The sequence below is a fragment of the Nerophis lumbriciformis genome, linkage group LG03 (genome assembly GCF_033978685.3).
Source record: "Nerophis lumbriciformis linkage group LG03, RoL_Nlum_v2.1, whole genome shotgun sequence".
Taxonomy (NCBI): domain Eukaryota; kingdom Metazoa; phylum Chordata; class Actinopteri; order Syngnathiformes; family Syngnathidae; genus Nerophis; species Nerophis lumbriciformis.
In genome coordinates this window covers 63,660,338-63,680,211 of record NC_084550.2, presented here as the reverse complement: position 1 = coordinate 63,680,211, position 19,874 = coordinate 63,660,338, and the positions used below count along the sequence as shown (strand labels likewise).

At 42.0% G+C, this 19,874-nt stretch overlaps 1 protein-coding gene across 1 annotated transcript in view; it reads right to left on the bottom strand.

Annotated features, from left to right (window-relative positions):
• The window catches only part of rpap2 (RNA polymerase II associated protein 2), a 45,715-nt gene that overhangs the window by 12,143 nt on the left and 13,698 nt on the right, over window positions 1–19,874 (bottom strand). The window contains exons 7-11 of the mRNA XM_061941155.2: window positions 17,776–17,811; window positions 16,819–17,701; window positions 13,700–13,794; window positions 13,427–13,507; window positions 9,163–9,231 (exon numbers count right to left, since the gene is read on the bottom strand). Coding sequence (XP_061797139.2) covers window positions 9,163–9,231; window positions 13,427–13,507; window positions 13,700–13,794; window positions 16,819–17,701; window positions 17,776–17,811 — 1,164 coding nt within the window. The remainder of the gene's footprint in view (window positions 1–9,162; window positions 9,232–13,426; window positions 13,508–13,699; window positions 13,795–16,818; window positions 17,702–17,775; window positions 17,812–19,874) is intronic.

The following is a 19,874-nucleotide window of genomic DNA, read 5'->3' as shown; positions in this document are numbered from 1 at the left end:
GAGAGAGCATGAGGAGGTTGAGGTGGGTGGGGTTGGGGGGGCAGGGGTTGAGCTCGTCGGGGGTAGCGGGAGGTGTATATTGTAGCGTCCCAGAAGAGTTAGTGCTGGAAGGGGTTCTGGGTATTTGTTCTGTTGTGTTTATGTTGTGTTACGGTGCAGGTGTTCTCCCGAAATGTGTTTGTCATTCTTGTTTGGTGTGGGTTCACAGTGTGGCGCATATTTGTAACAGTGTTAAAGTTGTTTATACGGCCACCCTCAGTGTGACCTGTATGGCTGTTGACCAAGTATGACTTGCATTCACTTGTGTGTGTGAAAAGACGTAGATAGTATGTGATTGGGCCGGCACGCAAAGGCAGTGCCTTTAAGGTTTATTGGCGCTCTGTACTTCTCCCTACGTCCGTGTGCCACTCCGTACAGCGGCGTTTTACTTTTTGAAAAAAATACCGATAATTTCCGATATTACATTTTAAAGCATTTATCTGCCGATAATATCGGCAGTCCGATATTATCGGACATCTCTAATTACAACCCTCCAAAATATTTTACACTATATACACCAGAGGTGGGACCAAGTCATTGCTTTGCAAGTCACAAGTAAGTCTCAAGTCTTTGCCCTCAAGTCCGAGTCAAGTCCCGAGTCAAGACAGGCAAGCCCCGAGTCAAGTCCAAAGTCAAGACTGGAAAGTCTCAAGTCAAGTCCTAAGTCCTGCATTTTGAGTTTTGAGTCCTTTCAAGTCCTTTTAACCACAGACTAATATATTAACACAGATTGTGTATGCTTTTCAAACGCTGTATTTATTTATTAAAACAAGTGCATTTTAAATTGCAGGAAAGAAAATTGTGCTGACATTGCACTTTATAATAGCACTATTAACCAGTCATTTTAAACATTAACTCATTCCTTTACAGAACAAACACATTGAAAAATAAAGTGCAAATGTACTTATTTGTACAAAAGTGTTAACATTGAAAAAACATGACATATACGTGAACATAACAAAAAAGTTGTACTTTTTATATGTCAGGGCCCTATGCTGCATTGCATTTGCAAAAGACCAAATTAGCCAAGAGTCTGTCAGTCATTTGTGCACGATGGGGGCGTAGTATGATGCCACCATGGCTGAAAACTCGCTCCACTGGAGCACTGGAGGCAGGCACTGCCAAGACTCTCATGGTCACTCGGAACAGTGAAGGAAGAGTCTTCATGTTCAATGCCCAGAACAAAAGGGGGGGGGAGTTTTTTTGGGTTGGTGCACTACTTGTAAGTGTATCTTGTGTTTTTTATGTTGATTTAATAAAAAATAAAAAAATAAAAATAAAATTATTTCTTGTGCGGCCCGATACCAATCGATCCACGGACCAGTACCGGGCCGCGGCCCGGTGGTTGGGGACCACTGAGGTAAACAACCAACAGTATGTCAGAAAGCTAGCTAAAACGGTACACATATTCATAATATAGTATACATTTTAACTGACCTTTATTTTACTATTTTTGTCTTTTTTTAGGTGGCTAAAATACGCGGTGCTGCTGACCGCCGTCTAACGTTACGTGTGATATATTGACTAACGTAACCCTGCTTGAAAAAAATCACTGAACAAAAAGTATGAATAAGGTAGTGAACTGCAACAGATTCCCGTGTTTGCAATAACGTTAGGAGTGAGTTTACAGCCTCACTGATTTAACTACACAGCAAATAAAAGTCACGTTACTTAGCCAATAAACGTTATTTTACATTCAAAACTTACCGTTCTTTGTGCAACTTCAAATGCCGGACGAAGTTGGAAGTTGTTGCCTCTCCATCAGTAATTTTCGAACCGCATGTGTTGCATACTGCAAACCGTTTTGTGTTGACCACCTCGTAATTTTTATACCCAAACGAAATTATTTTAGGTATCATTTTTTGTTCACTGGCGTGTGGTTTGGACATGTCTTCTTCGTTGGTTGTCCTGCAATTTGATTGGATGAATGCTGTGTGATGAAAACAAAGTAGATCTAATTTGATTGGCTGTTGTACTGAGACCACACCAGCTGACACACGCAACGCTGATAGACAAGTACACATTGAAAAATACGGAGCGCTCCCGAATAACTTTTTCATCTTTGGGTTTTGGGGAAAGTAGCAAGTCATGTCAAGTCATGTCAATTCAAAAGGCTCAAGTCCAAGTGAAGTCACAAGTCATTGATGTTAAAGTCTAAGTCGAGTTGCAAGTCTTTTTACATTTTGTCAAGTCGAGTCTAAAGTCATCAAATTCATGACTCGAGTCTGACTCGAGTCCAAGTCATGTGACTCGAGTCCACACCTCTGCTATATACTGTACATTACATTAATTTACTTTCACCTAAAAAAAACATACATTTTTAAGGTGTGAAGACTTTTATTTTATTTTGTAGTAGTAGCGACTTCCTCCCGCTCAACATCCTTTGTTTTCAAAAAGTGCACATGCAAGTGATGTCGGGGCCACATTTGGGGCCTGTGCACGTTTACACTGGAGTCTGATAAAATCACATTTGACTTGCAATGTAAACAGTCAGCTGGAATACATTTGGGCCATTTGGGCCTGCAGTGTAAACGTAGTCACAGTTGCAGTTTGATAACTGTGATATGAAATTTGTATATCTCATCCCTAGAAGCGAGTAACAATCTGTGAATAATAATGACTGATCCCAATTCAAACGTTGGATTAATCCGATGAAAAAAATTATTCATTTGACGGCACTAAAAACTGATGAATATTTTTTTTTTGCAAATAATCATTAACTTTAGAATTTGATGCCAGCAACACGTGACAAAGAAGTTGAGAAAGGTGGCAATAAATACTGATAAAGTTGAGGAATGCTCATCAAACACTTATTTGGAACATCCCACAGGTGAACAGGCAAATTTGGAACAGGTGGGTGCCATGATTGGGTATAAAAACAGCTTCCCAAAAAATGCTCAGTCTTTCACAAGAAAGGATGGGGCGAGGTACACCCCTTTGTCCACAACTGCGTGAGCAAATAGTCAAACAGTTTAAGAACAACGTTTCTCAAAGTGCAATTGCAAGACATTTAGGGATTTCAACATCTACGGTCCATAATATCATCAAAAGGTTCAGAGAATCTGGAGAAATCACTCCACGTAAGCGGCATGGCCGGTAACCAACATTGAATGACCGTGACCTTCGATCCCTCAGACGGCACTGTATCAAAAACCGACATCAATCTCTAAAGGATATCACCACATGGGCTCAGGAACACTTCAGAAAACCACTGTCACTAAATACAGTTCGTCGCTACATCTGTAAGTGCAAGTTTAAGCTCTACTATGCAAAGCGAAAGCCATTTATCAACAACATCCAGAAACGCCGCCGGCTTCTCTGGGCCCGAAATCATCTAAGATGGACTCATGCAAAGTGGAAAAGTGTTCTGTGGTCTGACGAGTCCACATTTCAAATTGTTTTTGAAAATATTCGACATCGTGTCATCCGGACCAAAGGGGAAGCAAACCATCCAGACTGTTATCGACGCAAAGTTCAAAAGCCAGCATCTGTGATGGTATGGGGGTGCATTAGTGCCCAAGGCATGGGTAACTTACACATCTGTGAAGGCACCATTAATGCTGAAAAGGTACATACAGGTTTTGGAACAACATAAGCTGCCATCTAAGCGCCGTCTTTTTCATGGACGCCCCTGCTTATTTCAGCAAGACAATGCCAAGCCACATTCAGCACGTGTTACAACAGCGTGGCTTCGTAAAAAAAAAAGAGTGCGGGTACTTTCCTGGCCCGCCTGCAGTCCAGACCTGTCTCCCATCGAAAATGTGTGGCGCATTATGAAGCGTAAAATACGACAGCAGAGACCCCGGACTGTTGAACGATTGAAGCTCTACATAAAACAAGAATGGGAAAGAATTCCACTTTTAAAGCTTCAACAATTAGTTTCCTCAGTTCCCAATCGTTTATTGAGTTTTGTTAAAAGAAAAGGTGATGTAACACAGTGGTGAACATGCCCTTTCCCAACTACTTTGGCACGTGTTGCAGCCATGAAATTCTAAGTTAATTATTATTTGCAAAAAAAAAATAAAGCTTATGAGTTTGAACATCAAATATCTTGTCTTTGTAGTGCATTCAATTGAATATGGGTTGAAAAGGGTTTGCAAATCATTGTATTCCGTTTATATTTACATCTAACACAATTTCCCAACTCATATGGAAACAGGGTTTGTATTATTACAGTTTAAGTCACTATGATAGGGGTGTCCTAACGTTTTGACTTGGGCTACAAAATACTTGGCCGTAGTTGGGACACCCTTGCACTATGGCATCACATGATCAGTCCACCCCCAGGATAACAGTTAAGTCCGTCTGTCATCCTCCATTAAGTAGGAAAGAGCCCACTAAATTGGAAGTCAGATGGACAATCATATACGCTCAACATTTTGTTTAGTTTTTCCTTTTCGTTCTATGTGGTCATTCAAGTATTGTGTAAACAACACATCATTCAAGTATTGTGTAAACAACACATCATTCAAGTATTGTGTACACAACACATCAGTATGGAATGATAGTCAAACTCACATTGTTTTGTATAGGTGCTCAGTAAGCATGTTGATGCAAATGATAAATCAGAGCCAGATAGAATGAAGTGAAAGTTTCCCCAAGTGCCAGTTTAACGTGGATGTGTGTGTGTAAGTTGACAAGTGTGTGTGTGTGTGTTTTCTCTCCTATATCACGGATCTCGCTAGGGGACAATCTGGCCGAGATAAGCTCCGGTGTGTACTCAGATGGGAGGAGCACGGAACTGATAGTGAACTGCCGTGGCCACGTGCACACTAGCGTGCACACTCGCCCGCCATATGGTGTGGGTGACACAATATCAAATGCCCCATGACGCCAAGGCACAAGCAAACGATTGATCGAGTTGTTTGCTTTTGTTAAATGAGTTATTTGGCTAAAAGTTGCTGCAGTTACACGCACATTACAGGTGATTCTTAAGTGACATAGAACAAATGTTCAAAAACAGTGCATCAAAATGCAGCATGTCTAGACTGTCTCCACTGAAGGCATGCAGAACAACATAAAGGATACAAGGTACATTTGGATGTTAAAATCAATCCAATGTATCCAATAAATGCTAAGCTATCGACAAAACCCAAAACAAGTGAAGTTGGCACGTTGTGTAAATCGTAAATAAAAACAGAATACAATGATTTGCAAATCCTTTTCAAACTATATTCAATTGAATAGACTGCAAAGACAAGATACTTAACATTCGAACTGGAGATCTTTGTTATTTTTTGCAAATATTAGCTCATTTGGAATTTGATGCCTGCAACATGTTTAAAAAAAGCTGGCACAAGTGGCAAAAAAGACTGAGAACGTTGAGGAATGCTCATCAAACACTAGGCGCAAAGTTGAAAAGCCAGCATCTGTGATGGTATGGGAATGTATTAGTGGCCAAGGCATGGGTAACTTACACATCTGTGAAGGCGCCATTAATGCTGAAAGGTACAAACCCCGTTTCCATATGAGTTGGGAAATTGTGTTAGATGTAAATATAAACGGAATACGATGATTTGCAAATCCTTTTCAACCCATATTCAATTGAATGCACTACAAAGACAAGATATTTGATGTTCAAACTCATAAACTTTATTTATTTTTTTGCAAATAATAATTAACTTAGAATTTCATGGCTGCAACACGTGCCAAGGTAGTTGGGAAAGGGCATGTTCTCCACTGTGTTACATGGCCTTTCCTTTTAACAACACTCAGTAAACGTTTGGGAACTGAGGAGACACATTTTTTAAGCTTCTCAGGTGGAATTCTTTCCCATTCTTGCTTGATTTACAGCTTAAGTTGTTCAACAGTCCGGGGGTCTCTGTTGTGGTATTTTAGGCTTCATATGATGCGCCACACATTTTCAATGGGAGACAGGTCTGGACTAAAGGCAGGCCAGTCTAGTACCCGCACTCTTTTACTATGAAGCCACGTTGATGTAACACGTGGCTTGGCATTGTCTTGCTGAAATAAGCAGGGGCGTCCATGGTAGCGTTGCTTGGATGGCAACATATGTTGCTCCAAAACCTGTTACATGTTAGAAGGCGGGAAAAAAACCCACTTTTGTCTTCTTGTCTCTCATAATGATTGTGAACGATAGGCAACATTCCAAAAAAAGTGCAGTTCCCCTTTAATGTTAATCATAAACGTGTATCCTCTCAGGCTGACACTCTTTATTTTTAGTCCCCCGGCTGACCAGCGGCTAACAGCTATTGTGTGTCTCCCTACGCAGCGTGGAGGCACTCCCTTAATCTGATAATCACCTCCATTAAGGCAAATAAACTTTATTTCTGAAGCATCATAATGATTAAACATTATCACTGGAGGATGAGGACAAACATGCTAAACTCTGAGAACATGCCAAAAAGGTAGTCGAAATTGTCACAAAGGTGTGTGCCAATTCAGTTTACATGCAACTCATCCATTTTTAACTTCTAAACATTTAAAAAGGTCATTTTCTGCAGATTTTCGCCATTTCCAGGTGATGTTCTGTAACCAGCTCCTCCTGGATATTTTATCCGATGGCTTTCAAACTCTACCCAGACAGATCAGACACATGAAGGATGTAACATTTTGAAGTGTTTAGGTTTTCACTATAGGATGTGGGCAAAGCATGGTGACCAGGATTAGCCTTCTCCACAGAGCATCAAAAAAGGTCACAAATTGACCATAGAGCAGGGGTCTCAAATTCAAACGCAACAAGATAACCTGTTTTTTAAAAAAAAATGTTTTTTTTAAAAAGGTAGATTTTACAATTAAAAAAAAAAACTGGCAGCTCAGTCACAAGAATTTCACTGTAAAATTTACAAAGCTTGTCACACCAAAGTACTGTAATCGACAAAACTGTACCACTGTTTTTGCATTAAAATTCTGGTGACTAAGCTGCCAGTTTTTTACTGTAATTTTTTTTTCTTTTTTTTTTACAATGCATTACTATATATTGAAAAATAAGCAGCACCATTATATTTAACGCAAAATCCTGGTGACTGAGCCGCTACATTATTTTTTTACCATCAAATCTATGTTCCCTCTTTTTACGTTACATTTATGGCGACTGGGCTGCCAGGTTTTTACAGTAAAATCTGACTTTTTTTTTTTTAATTTTTTTTTTTTACAATGTAGCCTTAATGATTGTGCAGATTAAAAAAGGTCAGTTTAAATATGCAATACCTTTGGTCGGGGGGTCGGCTCAAACCTTAAAGGGGAACATTATCACAATTTCAGAATGGTTAAAACCATTAAAAATCAGTTCCCAGTGGCTTATTATATTTTTCGAAGTTTTTTTCAAAATTTTACCCATCACGCAATATCCCTAAAAAAAGCTTCAAAGTGCCTGATTTTAACCATCGTTATAAACACCCGTCCATTTTCCTGTGACGTCACATAGTGAAGCCAACACAAACAAACATGGCGGAAAGAACAGCAAGCTATAGCGACATTAGCTCGGATTCAGACTCGGATTTCAGCGGTTTAAGCAATTCAACAGATTACGCATGTATTGAAACAGATGGTTGTAGTGTGGAGGCAGGTAGCGAAAACGAAATTGAAGAAGAAACTGAAGCTATTGAGTCATATCGGTTTGAACCGTATGCAAGCGAAACCGACGAAAACGACACGACAGCCAGCGACACGGGAGAAAGCGAGGACGAATTCGGCGATCGCCTTCTAACCAACGATTGGTATGTGTTTGTTTGGCATTAAAGGAAACTAACAACTATGAACTAGGTTTACAGCATATGAAATACATTTGGCAACAACATGCACTTTGAGAGTGCAGACAGCCCAATTTTCATCAATTAATATATTCTGTAGACATACCCTCATCCGCGCTCTTTTCCTGAAAGCTGATCTGTCCAGTTTTGGAGTTGATGTCAGCAGGCCAGGGAAGCTAGGGTCGATATTCTTCTCTTGATCATCTTCGGTGGCATAAGGGACGGTGTGAGCCAAGACATCCAGGGGGGTTTAGCTCGCTCGTCTGCGGGAACAAACTGCCGCCATTGCTTGCCGTGCTACCGAGGTCCTTTGTCCCTGAATTGCTCACACACTCCGGCAGATTCAATGGGGGTCTGGCGGCAGATTTCTTTGACTTTATCGTTGGAAATGCATCTGCTTTGAGTGTCGCAGGATATCCACACATTCTTGCCATCTCTGTCGTAGCATAGCTTTCGTCGGTAAAGTGTGCGGAACAAATGTCCAATTTCTTGCCACTTTCGCATCTTTGGGCCACTGGTGCAACTTGAATCCGTCCCTGTTCGTGTTGTTACACCCTCCGACAACACACCGACGAGGCATGATGTCTCCAAGGTACGGAAAACAGTCGAAAAAACGGAAAATAACAGAGCTGATTTGACTCGGTGTTTGAGAAAATGGCGGATTGCTTCCCGATGTGACGCCACGTTGTGACGTCATCGTTCCGAGAGCGAATATTAGAAAGGCGTTTAATTCGCCAAAATTCACCCATTTAGAGTTCGGAAATCGGTTAAAAAAATATATGGTCTTTTTTCTGCAACATCAAGGTATATATATTGACGCTTACATAGGTCTGGTGATAATGTTCCCCTTTAAATTGATGGTGTCGACAGTAAGGGTAGTATTAACATGATCGATACTGGAGCGATTAGGTCGATATTTTCATTTTCTCAAAATGTTTTGTTGTTTTGGTCAATGTTTACGAACTCAAGCAATAATTTCCTGGACACAGGAGGACTTTAAAGGCAAAAACCAAATGATTCCAAAGAGCAGTTGACCGTAAACAAAACAGTGTCCTATTGACTTTGTCTTGATCAAACAATTATATATAATGTCATAGAATAAAGAACTACCGGTAGTTGAAATATTGGCATTGCATTCCTTTCATTTTTAGAAGATGCCCTTGGACACCCCTGGAATAAACGTTCATACAGGATGTAAAAACACTGTTGGCTTATCACAAGTCCATTAATATGACTAATAATATGTAGAGGGAAATAACCAATACCGGTACATCTTTAGGAATGTACCTTGATTGGCAATATGGAAATGAAGGACTCATTGATTATTTTTTATTTAAATACATGTATTATTACGCTCACCCCTAGTTTTGTGTAGTGTGTGTGTGTGTGTGTGTGTGGAAGCCACACTTACAGATGCAGAATCACAACAGCGATGAGGGTCCACACTGGAGTTTTATGGATGATGTTGGTGTTGGTCAACCTGTGGGGTTTAATAACATGAATAAGGAATAATAACAAAAGGCAAAGTTATTCCCCACATGAAAATACATCGATGTCTTAGCAGGTGCAAAAACGTGAGCCTGAATGGGAGTAGACGTAATGCTGTACACTGGACATGGTCAGGGCCAGCAGCAAAAACATGGCATGCTGTATATGTGTAATGATGGATGTCCTTCTGTCAACGCTGCATATCCTTTAGCCTGCAGGGTGTCAGCGGGGGCCTCTCGGCACACACAAACAAGAATTCCTGGAAGCTGGACTTGTCTTAAATCACTGGCATGGTGATTTAATAGCAGTGGTGTGCCGTCAGGGCCAGCAAGGCCTCCTCTGCTGGCCTAACATAACCAGAAATTATGATCATAATTAAAGATAAAAGTATTTTTCAATTTACTTTCCCTAAATATCTACAAATATTCATATTCTCTTCATGTCATACTATGCTCCTTCCAGCGCTGTTGTTTTTAGGTTATAGAGTTTTTATCCAATCAGAATTCAGTGTTTCTGTGTTGAATTCTGTGTTGGCCCTGCGATGAGGTGGCGACTTGTCCCGGGTGTACCCCGCCTACCGCCCGATTGTAGCTGAGATAGGCTCCAGCACCCCCTGCGACCCCGAAAGGGATAAGCGGTAGAAAATGGATGGATGGATACATCTTGTGAGACAATGTCGCCCAACCCCGGAAGCTCGAATGGGTTCTACTAATTGTAAGTTCATATATCTTTTTTCTTAATTTTTTTCACGTTTAATATGTTTTTTACAGTTTTAATTTTGACAGTACTCCATAATATATGTTTTAATTCAGTGGTTCTTAACCTGGGTTCGATCGAACCCTAGGGGTTCGGCGGAGCCTCCACCACGGAGGTAAAGACACATCCGATTTATTGTGTAAATAAAAACTTCTCCCTAAAAAGAGCTCAGCAGCGCATGCACATTCTACAGACGCACTATAGAGAGCCTGCTGACCAACAGCATCTCTGTCTGGACTGGAGCCTGCAATGCCTCAGACTGGAAATCTCTCCAGAGAGTGGTGAGGACAGCGGAAAAGATCATCAGGCCTACTCTTCCTCCTATCCAGGAGATCGCAAAAAGCCGCTGCCTGACCAGGGCTCAGAAAATCTGCAGAGACCCCTCCCACCCCCACCAAGGACTGTTTTCACTGCTGGACTCTAGAAAGAGGTTCCGCAGCCTCCGAAGCAGAACCTCCAGGTTCTGTAACAGCTTCTTCCCTCAGGCCGTAAGACTCTTGAACGCATCATAATTAAATTATCCCCTCAACTCCCCCCAAAATGGATTAACTCGCTGGAATAAAAAAGACAATATAATATACATCCATAAACGTGGACGCATTTGAAAAAGTGCAATATATTTATCTGTACAGTAATCTATTTATTTATATATATATATATATATATATATATATATATATATATATATATATATATTTAAATATTATTTATATATATTTATTTATTTATATATGCACCTTATTGCTTTTTTATCCTGCACTACCATGAGCTTATGTAACAAAATTTCGTTCTTGTCTGTGCTGTAAAGTTCAAATTTGAATGACAATTAAAAGGAAGTCTAGTCTAGTCTAAAATACCCCCAAAATATGCTCCCTCTAATTTTCCATCTGATTTGCAGGGTGTTTGATTGATCGATTGAAACTTTTACGAGCAGATTGCAAAGGAAGAGAATACACAGTACAGTTTACACAGTACAGTTCATATTCCGAACAATTGACCACTAAATGGTAACACCCGAATAAGTTTTTCAACGTGTTTAAGTCGGGGTCCACGTTAATCAATTAATGGTAATGTGTGTAAGGTGTGTAATTTGTTTTGAGTTCGTGCACTGTGTTGGTTTTGTTCTTTGAACAAGGTGATGTTCATGCACGGTTCATTTTGTGTATCTGTAAAAAAACATGACTTTTTCTTGAATTTGAAAAAAAAAACATTTTATTTTTCACTAAAGGGTTCGATGAATGCGCATATGAAATGGTGGGGTTCGGTACCTCCAACAAGGTTAAGAACCACTGTGTTTCTTGCATTTTTGTTGTGTTTCGCTTGATTGTAAAATATGTTGATTGAGAGGTGGTGTGACGGTTATATGTAGTCAATAATCAGTGTTTTATAGTTAATATTGTAAATCCCACATTATTTTAATGTACATTCTGGGTGTCTCATTCAGTCACAAAATGTAAAATTCCATTCCATTTTTAAGATGGTCTTTACATTTAATGAGACATTATTGTAAGATTTTGTATTAGTGTTCCTAAAAATAGATATACCGGCTCCCCAACACATTTTTGTCTCTAAATTTGGCCCATCCATCCATCCATTTTCTTCCGCTTATCCGAGGTCGGGTCGCGGCAGCAGCAGCCTAAGCAGGGAAGCCCAGATTTGCCTCTCCCCAGCCACTTCGTCCAGCTCTCCCCGGGGGATCCCGAGGCGTAGTCTTCCCAGCGTGTCCTGGGTCTTCCCCGTGGCCTTCTACCGGTCGGACGTGCCCTAAACACCTCCCCAGGGAGGCGTTCGGGTGGCATCCTGACCAGATGCCCGAACCACCTCATCTGTCTCCTCTCGATGTGGAGGAGCAGCGGCTTTACTTTGAGCTCCCCCCGGATAGCAGAGCTTCTCACCCTATCTCTAAGGGAGAGCACCGCCACTCATTTCCGCCGCTTGTACCCGTGATCTTGTCATTTCGGTCATAACCCAAAGCTCATGACCATAGGTGAGGATGGGAACGTAGATCGACCGGTAAATTGAGAGCTTTGCCTTCCGGCTCAGCTCCTTCTTCACCACAACGGATCGATACAGCGTCCGCATTACTGAAGACTCTGAGTCAAAATAATTGCCCAGGCCTGGTCTAATATGATATGAATTGAGAGCAATTTTTATGGACAGAATTTCTAGGCGCAGTCAAGGCGTTGAGGGGATCCGGTTTGGTGGCTGCAGGATTAGGTCTCTGCTTTTTGCAGATGATGTGGTCCTGATGGCTTCATCTGGCCAGGATCTTCAGCTCTCGCTGGATCGGTTCGCAGCAGAGTGTGAAGCGACTGGGATGGGAATCAGCACCTCCAAGTTCGAGTCCATGGTTCTCGCCCGGAAAAGGGTGGAGTGTCCTGCCCCAAGTGGAGGAGTTCAAGTACCTCGGAGTCTTGTTCACGAGTGAGGGAAGAGTGGATCGTGAGATCGACAGGCGGATCGGTGCGGCGTCTTCAGTAATGCGGACGCTGTATCGATCCGTTGTGGTGAAGAAGAAGCTTTAGCCGGAAGGCAAAGCTCTCAATTTACCGGTCGATCTACGATCCCATCCTCACCTATGGTCATGAGCTTTGGGTTATGACCGAAAGGACAAGATCACGGGTACAAGCGGCCGAAATGAGTTTCCTCCGCCGGGTGGCGGGGCTCTCCCTTAGAGATAGGGTGAGAAGCTCTGTCATCCGGGGGGAGCTCAAAGTAAAGCCGCTGCTCCTCCACATGGAGAGGAGCCAGATGAGGTGGTTCGGGCATCTGGTCAGGATGCCACCCGATCGCCTCTCTCGGGAGGTGTTTAGGGCACGTCCGACCGGTAGGAGGCCACGGGGAAGACCCAGGACACGTTGGGAAGACTATGTCTCCCGGCTGGCCTGGGAACGCCTCGGGATCCCCCGGGAAGAGCTGGACGAAGTGGCTGGGGATAGGGAAGTCTGGGCTTCCCTGCTTAGGCTGCTGCCCCCGCGACCCGACTTCGGATAAGCGGAAGAAGATGGATGGATGGATGGATGGATGAAAGCAATTTATGAAAATTGATGAGGTGGCGACTAGTCCAGGGTGTACCCCGCCTTCCGCCCGATTGTAGCTGAGATAGGCTCCAGCGCCCCCCGCGACCCCGAAGGGAATAAGCGATAGAAAAAGGATGGATGGATTTTTATTTAAAAAAAATTAAAAACATTTTTTAAACGTGTTTTAAAAGACTCAGTTTCATTATTTAGTGGTTCAGGCTTCAAAGGGGTAAATGATTACAAGGTATGTATTTTTTTCAATTTGTCAATTCAATAAGAGTCTAATTTTACTGCTTTGCATGGCATGAGCAGACAAGTTGGCGGCAGTGCAACATGAATAGGTCCAATGTGTGTGTGTGTGTGTGTGTGTGTGTGTGTGTGTGCAGGGAGAACAGAAAGTGCTGCACTGACCTGAATGTCCTGACCAGGTTGTTGAGGTCAGTGCTGATGTCACTCAAGGTGAGACTCAGGGGGCCCACAATGTTCTTGAGACTGCACATTGAGAAGGACAGACACAACATGCATCAATGAGTAAGACTTGCAGCAGTTACATAAATACTGCATGTTCACTTGCAGGGGGACAAAATTTAACTCTGAAAGGGTGTGTAAACCCGGGAAATAGTGGTCCAAAACACACATATATTAATTGATGAAGACAATCTGGAAGGTTGTGCACACACACACCAGCTAGCAATCTTCTCCCCTGTGATTCGCCTTTGGATGAGATGTTGAGCTCTGGAGTCCACAAGCGGAAGACGTGTGTTGCTCCTCTGGTCCGCCTGGTGGGAGAACAACAAATCAAGTGACTTTTTTGGTGCACCTAGCGCTCACTGAGCGATACAACTGTGGCTGCTGATGAAGGATGTTTTCCTTTCCGACACATACGCGCTACTAACTAGAGTTGTCCAGGTAACAACATTTATTTTGAAACTTTTCAAAATAAAGCGGATCGTAAATACATTTATTTAGGCTTTATTTTAACAGAAAATCTTATAGTACAATAAACATATGTTTCTTACCGCAATAAAAGAACAATTTTGTCATTAAAGTAATAGTGAATATACTGGACAACTTGTCTTTTGGTACTAAGTAAGCAAACAAAGGCCCCTAATTTGTCTGCAGTAACATATTGTGTCATTTATTATCTTATTATTTTGTAAAAATTATGAGGGACAAGCTGTAGAAAATTAATTATTAAAGGCCTACTGAAACCCACTACTACCGACCACGCAGTCTGATAGTTTATATATCAATGATGAAATCTTAATATTGCAACACATGCCAATACGGCCGGGTTAGTTTACTAAAGTGCAATTTTAAATTTCGCGCGACATATCCTGCTGAAAACGTCTCGGTATGATGACGTCAGCGTGTGACGTCGCGGATTGTAGCATGGTGGCCAGCTATTAAGTCTCTGTTTTCATTGCAAAATTCCACAGTATTCTGGACATCTGTGTTGGTGAATCTTTGTTCAATGAACAATGGAGACAGCAAAGAAGAAAGCTGTAGGAGGGAAGCGGTGTATTGCGGCCGACTGCAGCAACACAAACACAGCCGGTGTTTCATTGTTTACATTCCCGGAAGATGACAGTCAAGCTTTACCATTGGCCTGTGGAGAACTGGGACAACAGAGACTCTTACCAGGAGGACTTTGAGTTGGATACGCAGACGCGGTACCGTGAGAACGCATGAAGCTGCGGCTTCCAAACATTTGATCGCTTGCCCGTGCGTGCGTGCCGCTATGTGCATGTCACGTACGTAACTTTGAGGAAATATATGTGCTGTATGAACTTTGGGGAGGTGAACGGTACTTTGGGCTGTGGGACTGAGTGTGTTGTGCAGGTGTTTGAGTTGTATTGGCGGGTTATATGGATGGGAGGGGGGAGGTGTTTGTTATGCGGGATTAATTTGTGGCATATTAAATATAAGCCTGGTTGTGTTGGGGCTAATAGAGTATATATATATGTCTTGTGTTTATTTACTGTTTTAGTCATTCCCAGCTGAATATCAGGTCCCACCCGCCCCTCACAGCATCTTCCCTATCTGAATCCCTCCCACTGTCCTCTAGTCCTTCACTCTCACTTTCCTCATCCACGAATCTTTCATCCTCGCTCACATTAATGGGGAAATTGTCGCTTTCTCGGTCCGAATCGCTCTCGCTGCTGGTGGCCATGATTGTAAACAATGTGCGGATGTGAGGAGCTCCACAACCTGTGACGTCACGCTACTCGTCTGCTACTTCCGGTACAGGCAAGGCTTTTTTATCAGCGACCAAAAGTTGCGAACTTTATCGTCAATGTTCTCTACTAAATCCTTTCAGCAAAAATATGGCGAAATCGCGAAATGATCAAGTATGACACATAGAATGGACCTGCTATCCCCGTTTAAATAAGAAAATCGCATTTCAGTAGGCCTTTAATCTACTTGTTCATTTACTGTTAATATCTGCCTAATTTTCTGTTTTTAACATGTTCCATCTACACTTCTGTTAAAATGTAATAATCACTCATTCTGCTGTTGTTTGATACTTTACATAAGTTCTGGATGATACTAAAAATTTTGGTATCGATCCGATACCAAGTAGTTACAGGATCATACATTGGTCATATTCAAAGTTCTAATGTGTGCAAGGACGTATTTCCTGACTTTATAAAACAATAAAAATGACAAAAGATTTCGTGAAAATAAAAAATATTGATGTAATCTTTGTAGTATCGACTATGTACGGCTCTAGTGATGTGCGATACCACTGATTTTCTTTGCGATCTGATACTGAGTAAAAATTCAGTCTGGTATCGGCAATACCGATCCATTCCAATACGTAGTGAAAATGTACCTAATGTGTGCCAAAATATACAGAGCTCTTTATTTAAAATATTAACATAGCACAAAGAATACAGCTATTTGTTTATTATTTCTTATTATATATTATTAATGATCTATTTATATAATACATATAATTATCTATTTCAAACTTTGAAGTATATTGCTGTAGTACAAGGCCAAGCTAATACAAAAAAAAAAAAACAGAAGACAATATCGTACAAAGTACATGGAAATGGTGTTTTCCATAAAACCATAATAAAAAAGGAAATAAGTAACAAAATCAAAACATAAAAAAAAAAGAATAAATAAGACCCATTATTAGGATAAAAAGTAAGTCACAATTCAGTTCCATGAACATGTTAAGGTGAAAATACTGAACATGTTTTAAACAAAAGCATTTGACATTCAAAGTTTAGTTACCTTTTTACACAGTGTTCCTGGTAATGATACACATGATCTCAAATAACTCAACTGCTAAAGTATCAAAAGTATCGATAATTTGATTTGAGAATTGATATTAGAGCAGAAAGATCTTGCATCTGCAGTATGGATACTTCAGTATCGATCCGCACATCACTACTTTACATTCAACAGCGCGAGCTTGCAAATTAGCAGTTAGCTTTTGTGTCCTCTTACGGTGTGTAGTGAAGCATGTTTAGCCATTCCTCGTCCTCCAGTGATAACGTCACTTGTAAGAAACTTACTTTGTCGCCCTGAAGGCGAGGATTAGTGATTTAGAAGATTGAATACTGCCACGTTTATCCTTAGTTTTAAAGCTCAACTTTTTTTTTTATTTACCCAGAAAAGTCCCATTGAGATTAAGAATGTCCTTTGCACATTCAGACACCAGTGTAGGTGCCACTGGGAGAAAAGTGGCTGATTAGGAACCTGCAACCCCCAAGTTGTTGGTGAATGTTTATATGGCGCCCCCTTGTGGCCATTACCTTCTAAACTGATGCGTGTGCTCCAACACTCACCTCATGGCCATTCTCGGGAGGAATACATGAGCCTTTATAGAACTCTCTGACTTTTAGCCCCAGTTGCTGCGTTTCCTTCTTAAGCGTCTCATAGTCCGGAGTCGGCAGTGTAGGTCTCTTCTGCTCCTCTGCGACAACCGCTCCTCCACCTCCCTCCACAAGGTCATCTTCATCCAGTTTCTCCTCTTCTTCTTCTACTTCTTCCTTTAAGTTGGTTAGAGGAGAGTCAAGCTGGTGCAGGAACTTCAGGGTCTCATCAGTTAGCCATTCCTTCAATGTCAACCTCAGGGATTCAAGGAGATTCCACCCAATCAGTTTGGCTGCTGGTGGCTGGGTGTGGTTCTTCACCAGATCTCTTAGCCCTTGTGCCCCTCGCTTGCTCATCCCCACCTGGATGATGTTGAAACTGGGCAGAGCCTTGCAGTCTGTATTCATAAATTCTCTCGATGCAGTACTTGTAGAAGAGTTAGGAGGAGTTGCATGGCCTTCCTGGGTGGATGCTGCAATATGCAGACTGCATGAGTTCGGCTTTTCAGTCACGTCCTCCACACGGATTTCCTCCTGCATTTGCTGTGCAGATTCTTCAGAAGACCCATGACACTGTTGCACTTCTCCATCTTCCTCTCTTTTTAATGTGTTCATCCCCGCACCCCGTTCTCCTTTGTTTCCATTTGTACGTTTGGGCAAGTCCCCCCAGTGCACGCTGGCTTTCTGCTGCTGGGACACCACACTGGAAATGAAGTCCTGCTCCAGCTCGCCATCGCTGCTGTGGTCTGAGAAGAAACGCTCCTGAGGGTCCTCAGGTTGAGCATTCTCTGGATCTTCAATGTCCTGCTCCTGGAGGCGCATCTGTGTCAGCCTCACCTCCTCACCAGAAATCCCGCTGGACAAGAGATGATATTTGGAGAAAGTTAGAGTACATTTTTAAATGATGTTACTGCTGTAGCAAATACGTACATGTCCCCTTTCTTCATCAGCTGTATGTCTGGGGGGCTGCAAGAAAACGCCGTTATTAATACCTGTCACGTAATTAGTGTGCACATTTCTACAAAAAGGCCACCCTGAAAAAAGTCAGAATTAGAAGAAAGAGAGACGTTATTAAAATTAAGAGAAAACAGACAGACATTTACAAGAAAAAAGTAATTATAAGAAAATCAAATCAAAATATTACAAGAAAATAGCTTACATCTACAGGAAATATGTTTTTTTAAAGGCCTACTGAAAGCCACTACTACCGACCACACAGTCTAATAGTTTATATATCAATGATGAAATCTTAACATTGCAACACATGCCAATACGGCCGGGTTAGCTTACTAAAGTACAATTTTAAATTTTGCGCGAAATATCCTGCTGAAAACGTCTCGGTATGATGACGCCTGCGCGTGACGTCACGGATTGTAGAGGACATTTTGGGACAGCTATTAAGTCGTCTGTTTTCAGCGCAAAATTCCACAGTATTCTGGACATCTGTGTTGGTGAATCTTTTGCAATTTGTTCAATGAACAATGGAGACAGCAAAGAAGAAAGCTGTAGGTGGGAAGCGGTGTATTGCGGCAGGTGTTGTGCCGGATAACGCACCCCCGCCGTAGAATGCACCCCTTGACTGTTGTGCCGGATAACACAGCCGGTGTTTCATTGTTTACATTCCCGGAAGATGACAGTCAAGCTTTACCATTGGCCTGTGGAGTTCTGGGACAACAGAGACTCTTACCAGGAGGACTTTGAGTTGGATGCGCAGACGCGGTACCGTGAGTACGCATGCAGCTGCGGCTTCCAAACATTTCATCGCTTGCCCGTACGTGCGTGCCGCTATGTGCATGTCATGTACGTAACTTTGGGGAAATATATGTGCTGTATTAACTTTACGGAGGTGAACGGTACTTTGGGCTGTGGGATTGAGTGTGTTGTGCAGGTGTTTGAGTATTGGCGGGTTATATGGACGGGAGGGGGAGGTGTTTGTTATGCGGGATTAATTTGTGGCATATTAAATATAAGCCTGGTTGTGTTGTGGCTAATAGAGTATATATATGTCTTGTGTTTATTTACTGTTTTAGTCATTCCCAGCTGAATATCAGGTCCCACCTGCCTCTCACAGCATCTTCCCTATCTGAATCGCTCCCACTGCCCTCTAGTCCTTCACTCTCACTTTCCTCATCCACAAATCTTTCATCCTCGCTCAAATTAATGGGGAAATCGTCGCTTTCTCGATCCGAATCGCTCTCGCTGCAGGTGGACATGATTGTAAACAATGTGCGGATGTGAGGAGCTCCACAACCTGTGACGTCACGCTACTCGTCTGCTACTTCCGGTACAGGCAAGGCTTTTTTATCAGCGACCAAAAGTTGCCAACTTTATCGTCGATGTTCTCTACTAAATCCTTTCAGCAAAAATATGGCAATATCGCCAAATGATCAAGTATGACACATAGAATGGACCTGCTATCCCCGTTTAAATAAGAAAATCGCATTTCAGTAGGCCTTTAAATACTACAAACGCAAATCTTTACAATTGTTAAAATAATGTATTGCGACTTCAAATGACTTGTCAAGCTGTCATGACTTTTTTCTTGTCTTTTGACTGAAACTTTTATTATTTGCATTACCAAATCGCGCACGTCCATATTCACTTTGGCATTTTGAGAGCATTGTTAAATTTACAAAGTGCAGGAAACCGCAGTGTGCCGCCAGAACATGAATGTTGCAGCCAATATGTCCCAAATGGTGTGTGTGTGTGTGTGTGTGTGTGTGTGTGTGTGTGTGTGTGTGTGTGTGCGGCCTAACCACCTTCAATTGTCGCTATCTTGGCTACAAAGAAGTTAAAGTTAAAATTAAAGTACCAATGATTGTCACACACACACACACACTAGGTGTGGTGAAATTTGTCCTCTGCATTTGACCCATCCCCTTGTTCACCCCCTGGGAGGTGAGGGGAGCAGTGGGCAGCAGCGGTGCCGCGCCCGGGAATAATTTTTTGGTGATTTAACCCCCAATTCCAACCCTTGATGCTGAGTGCCAAGCAGGGAGGTAATGGGTCCCATTTTTATAGTCTTTGGT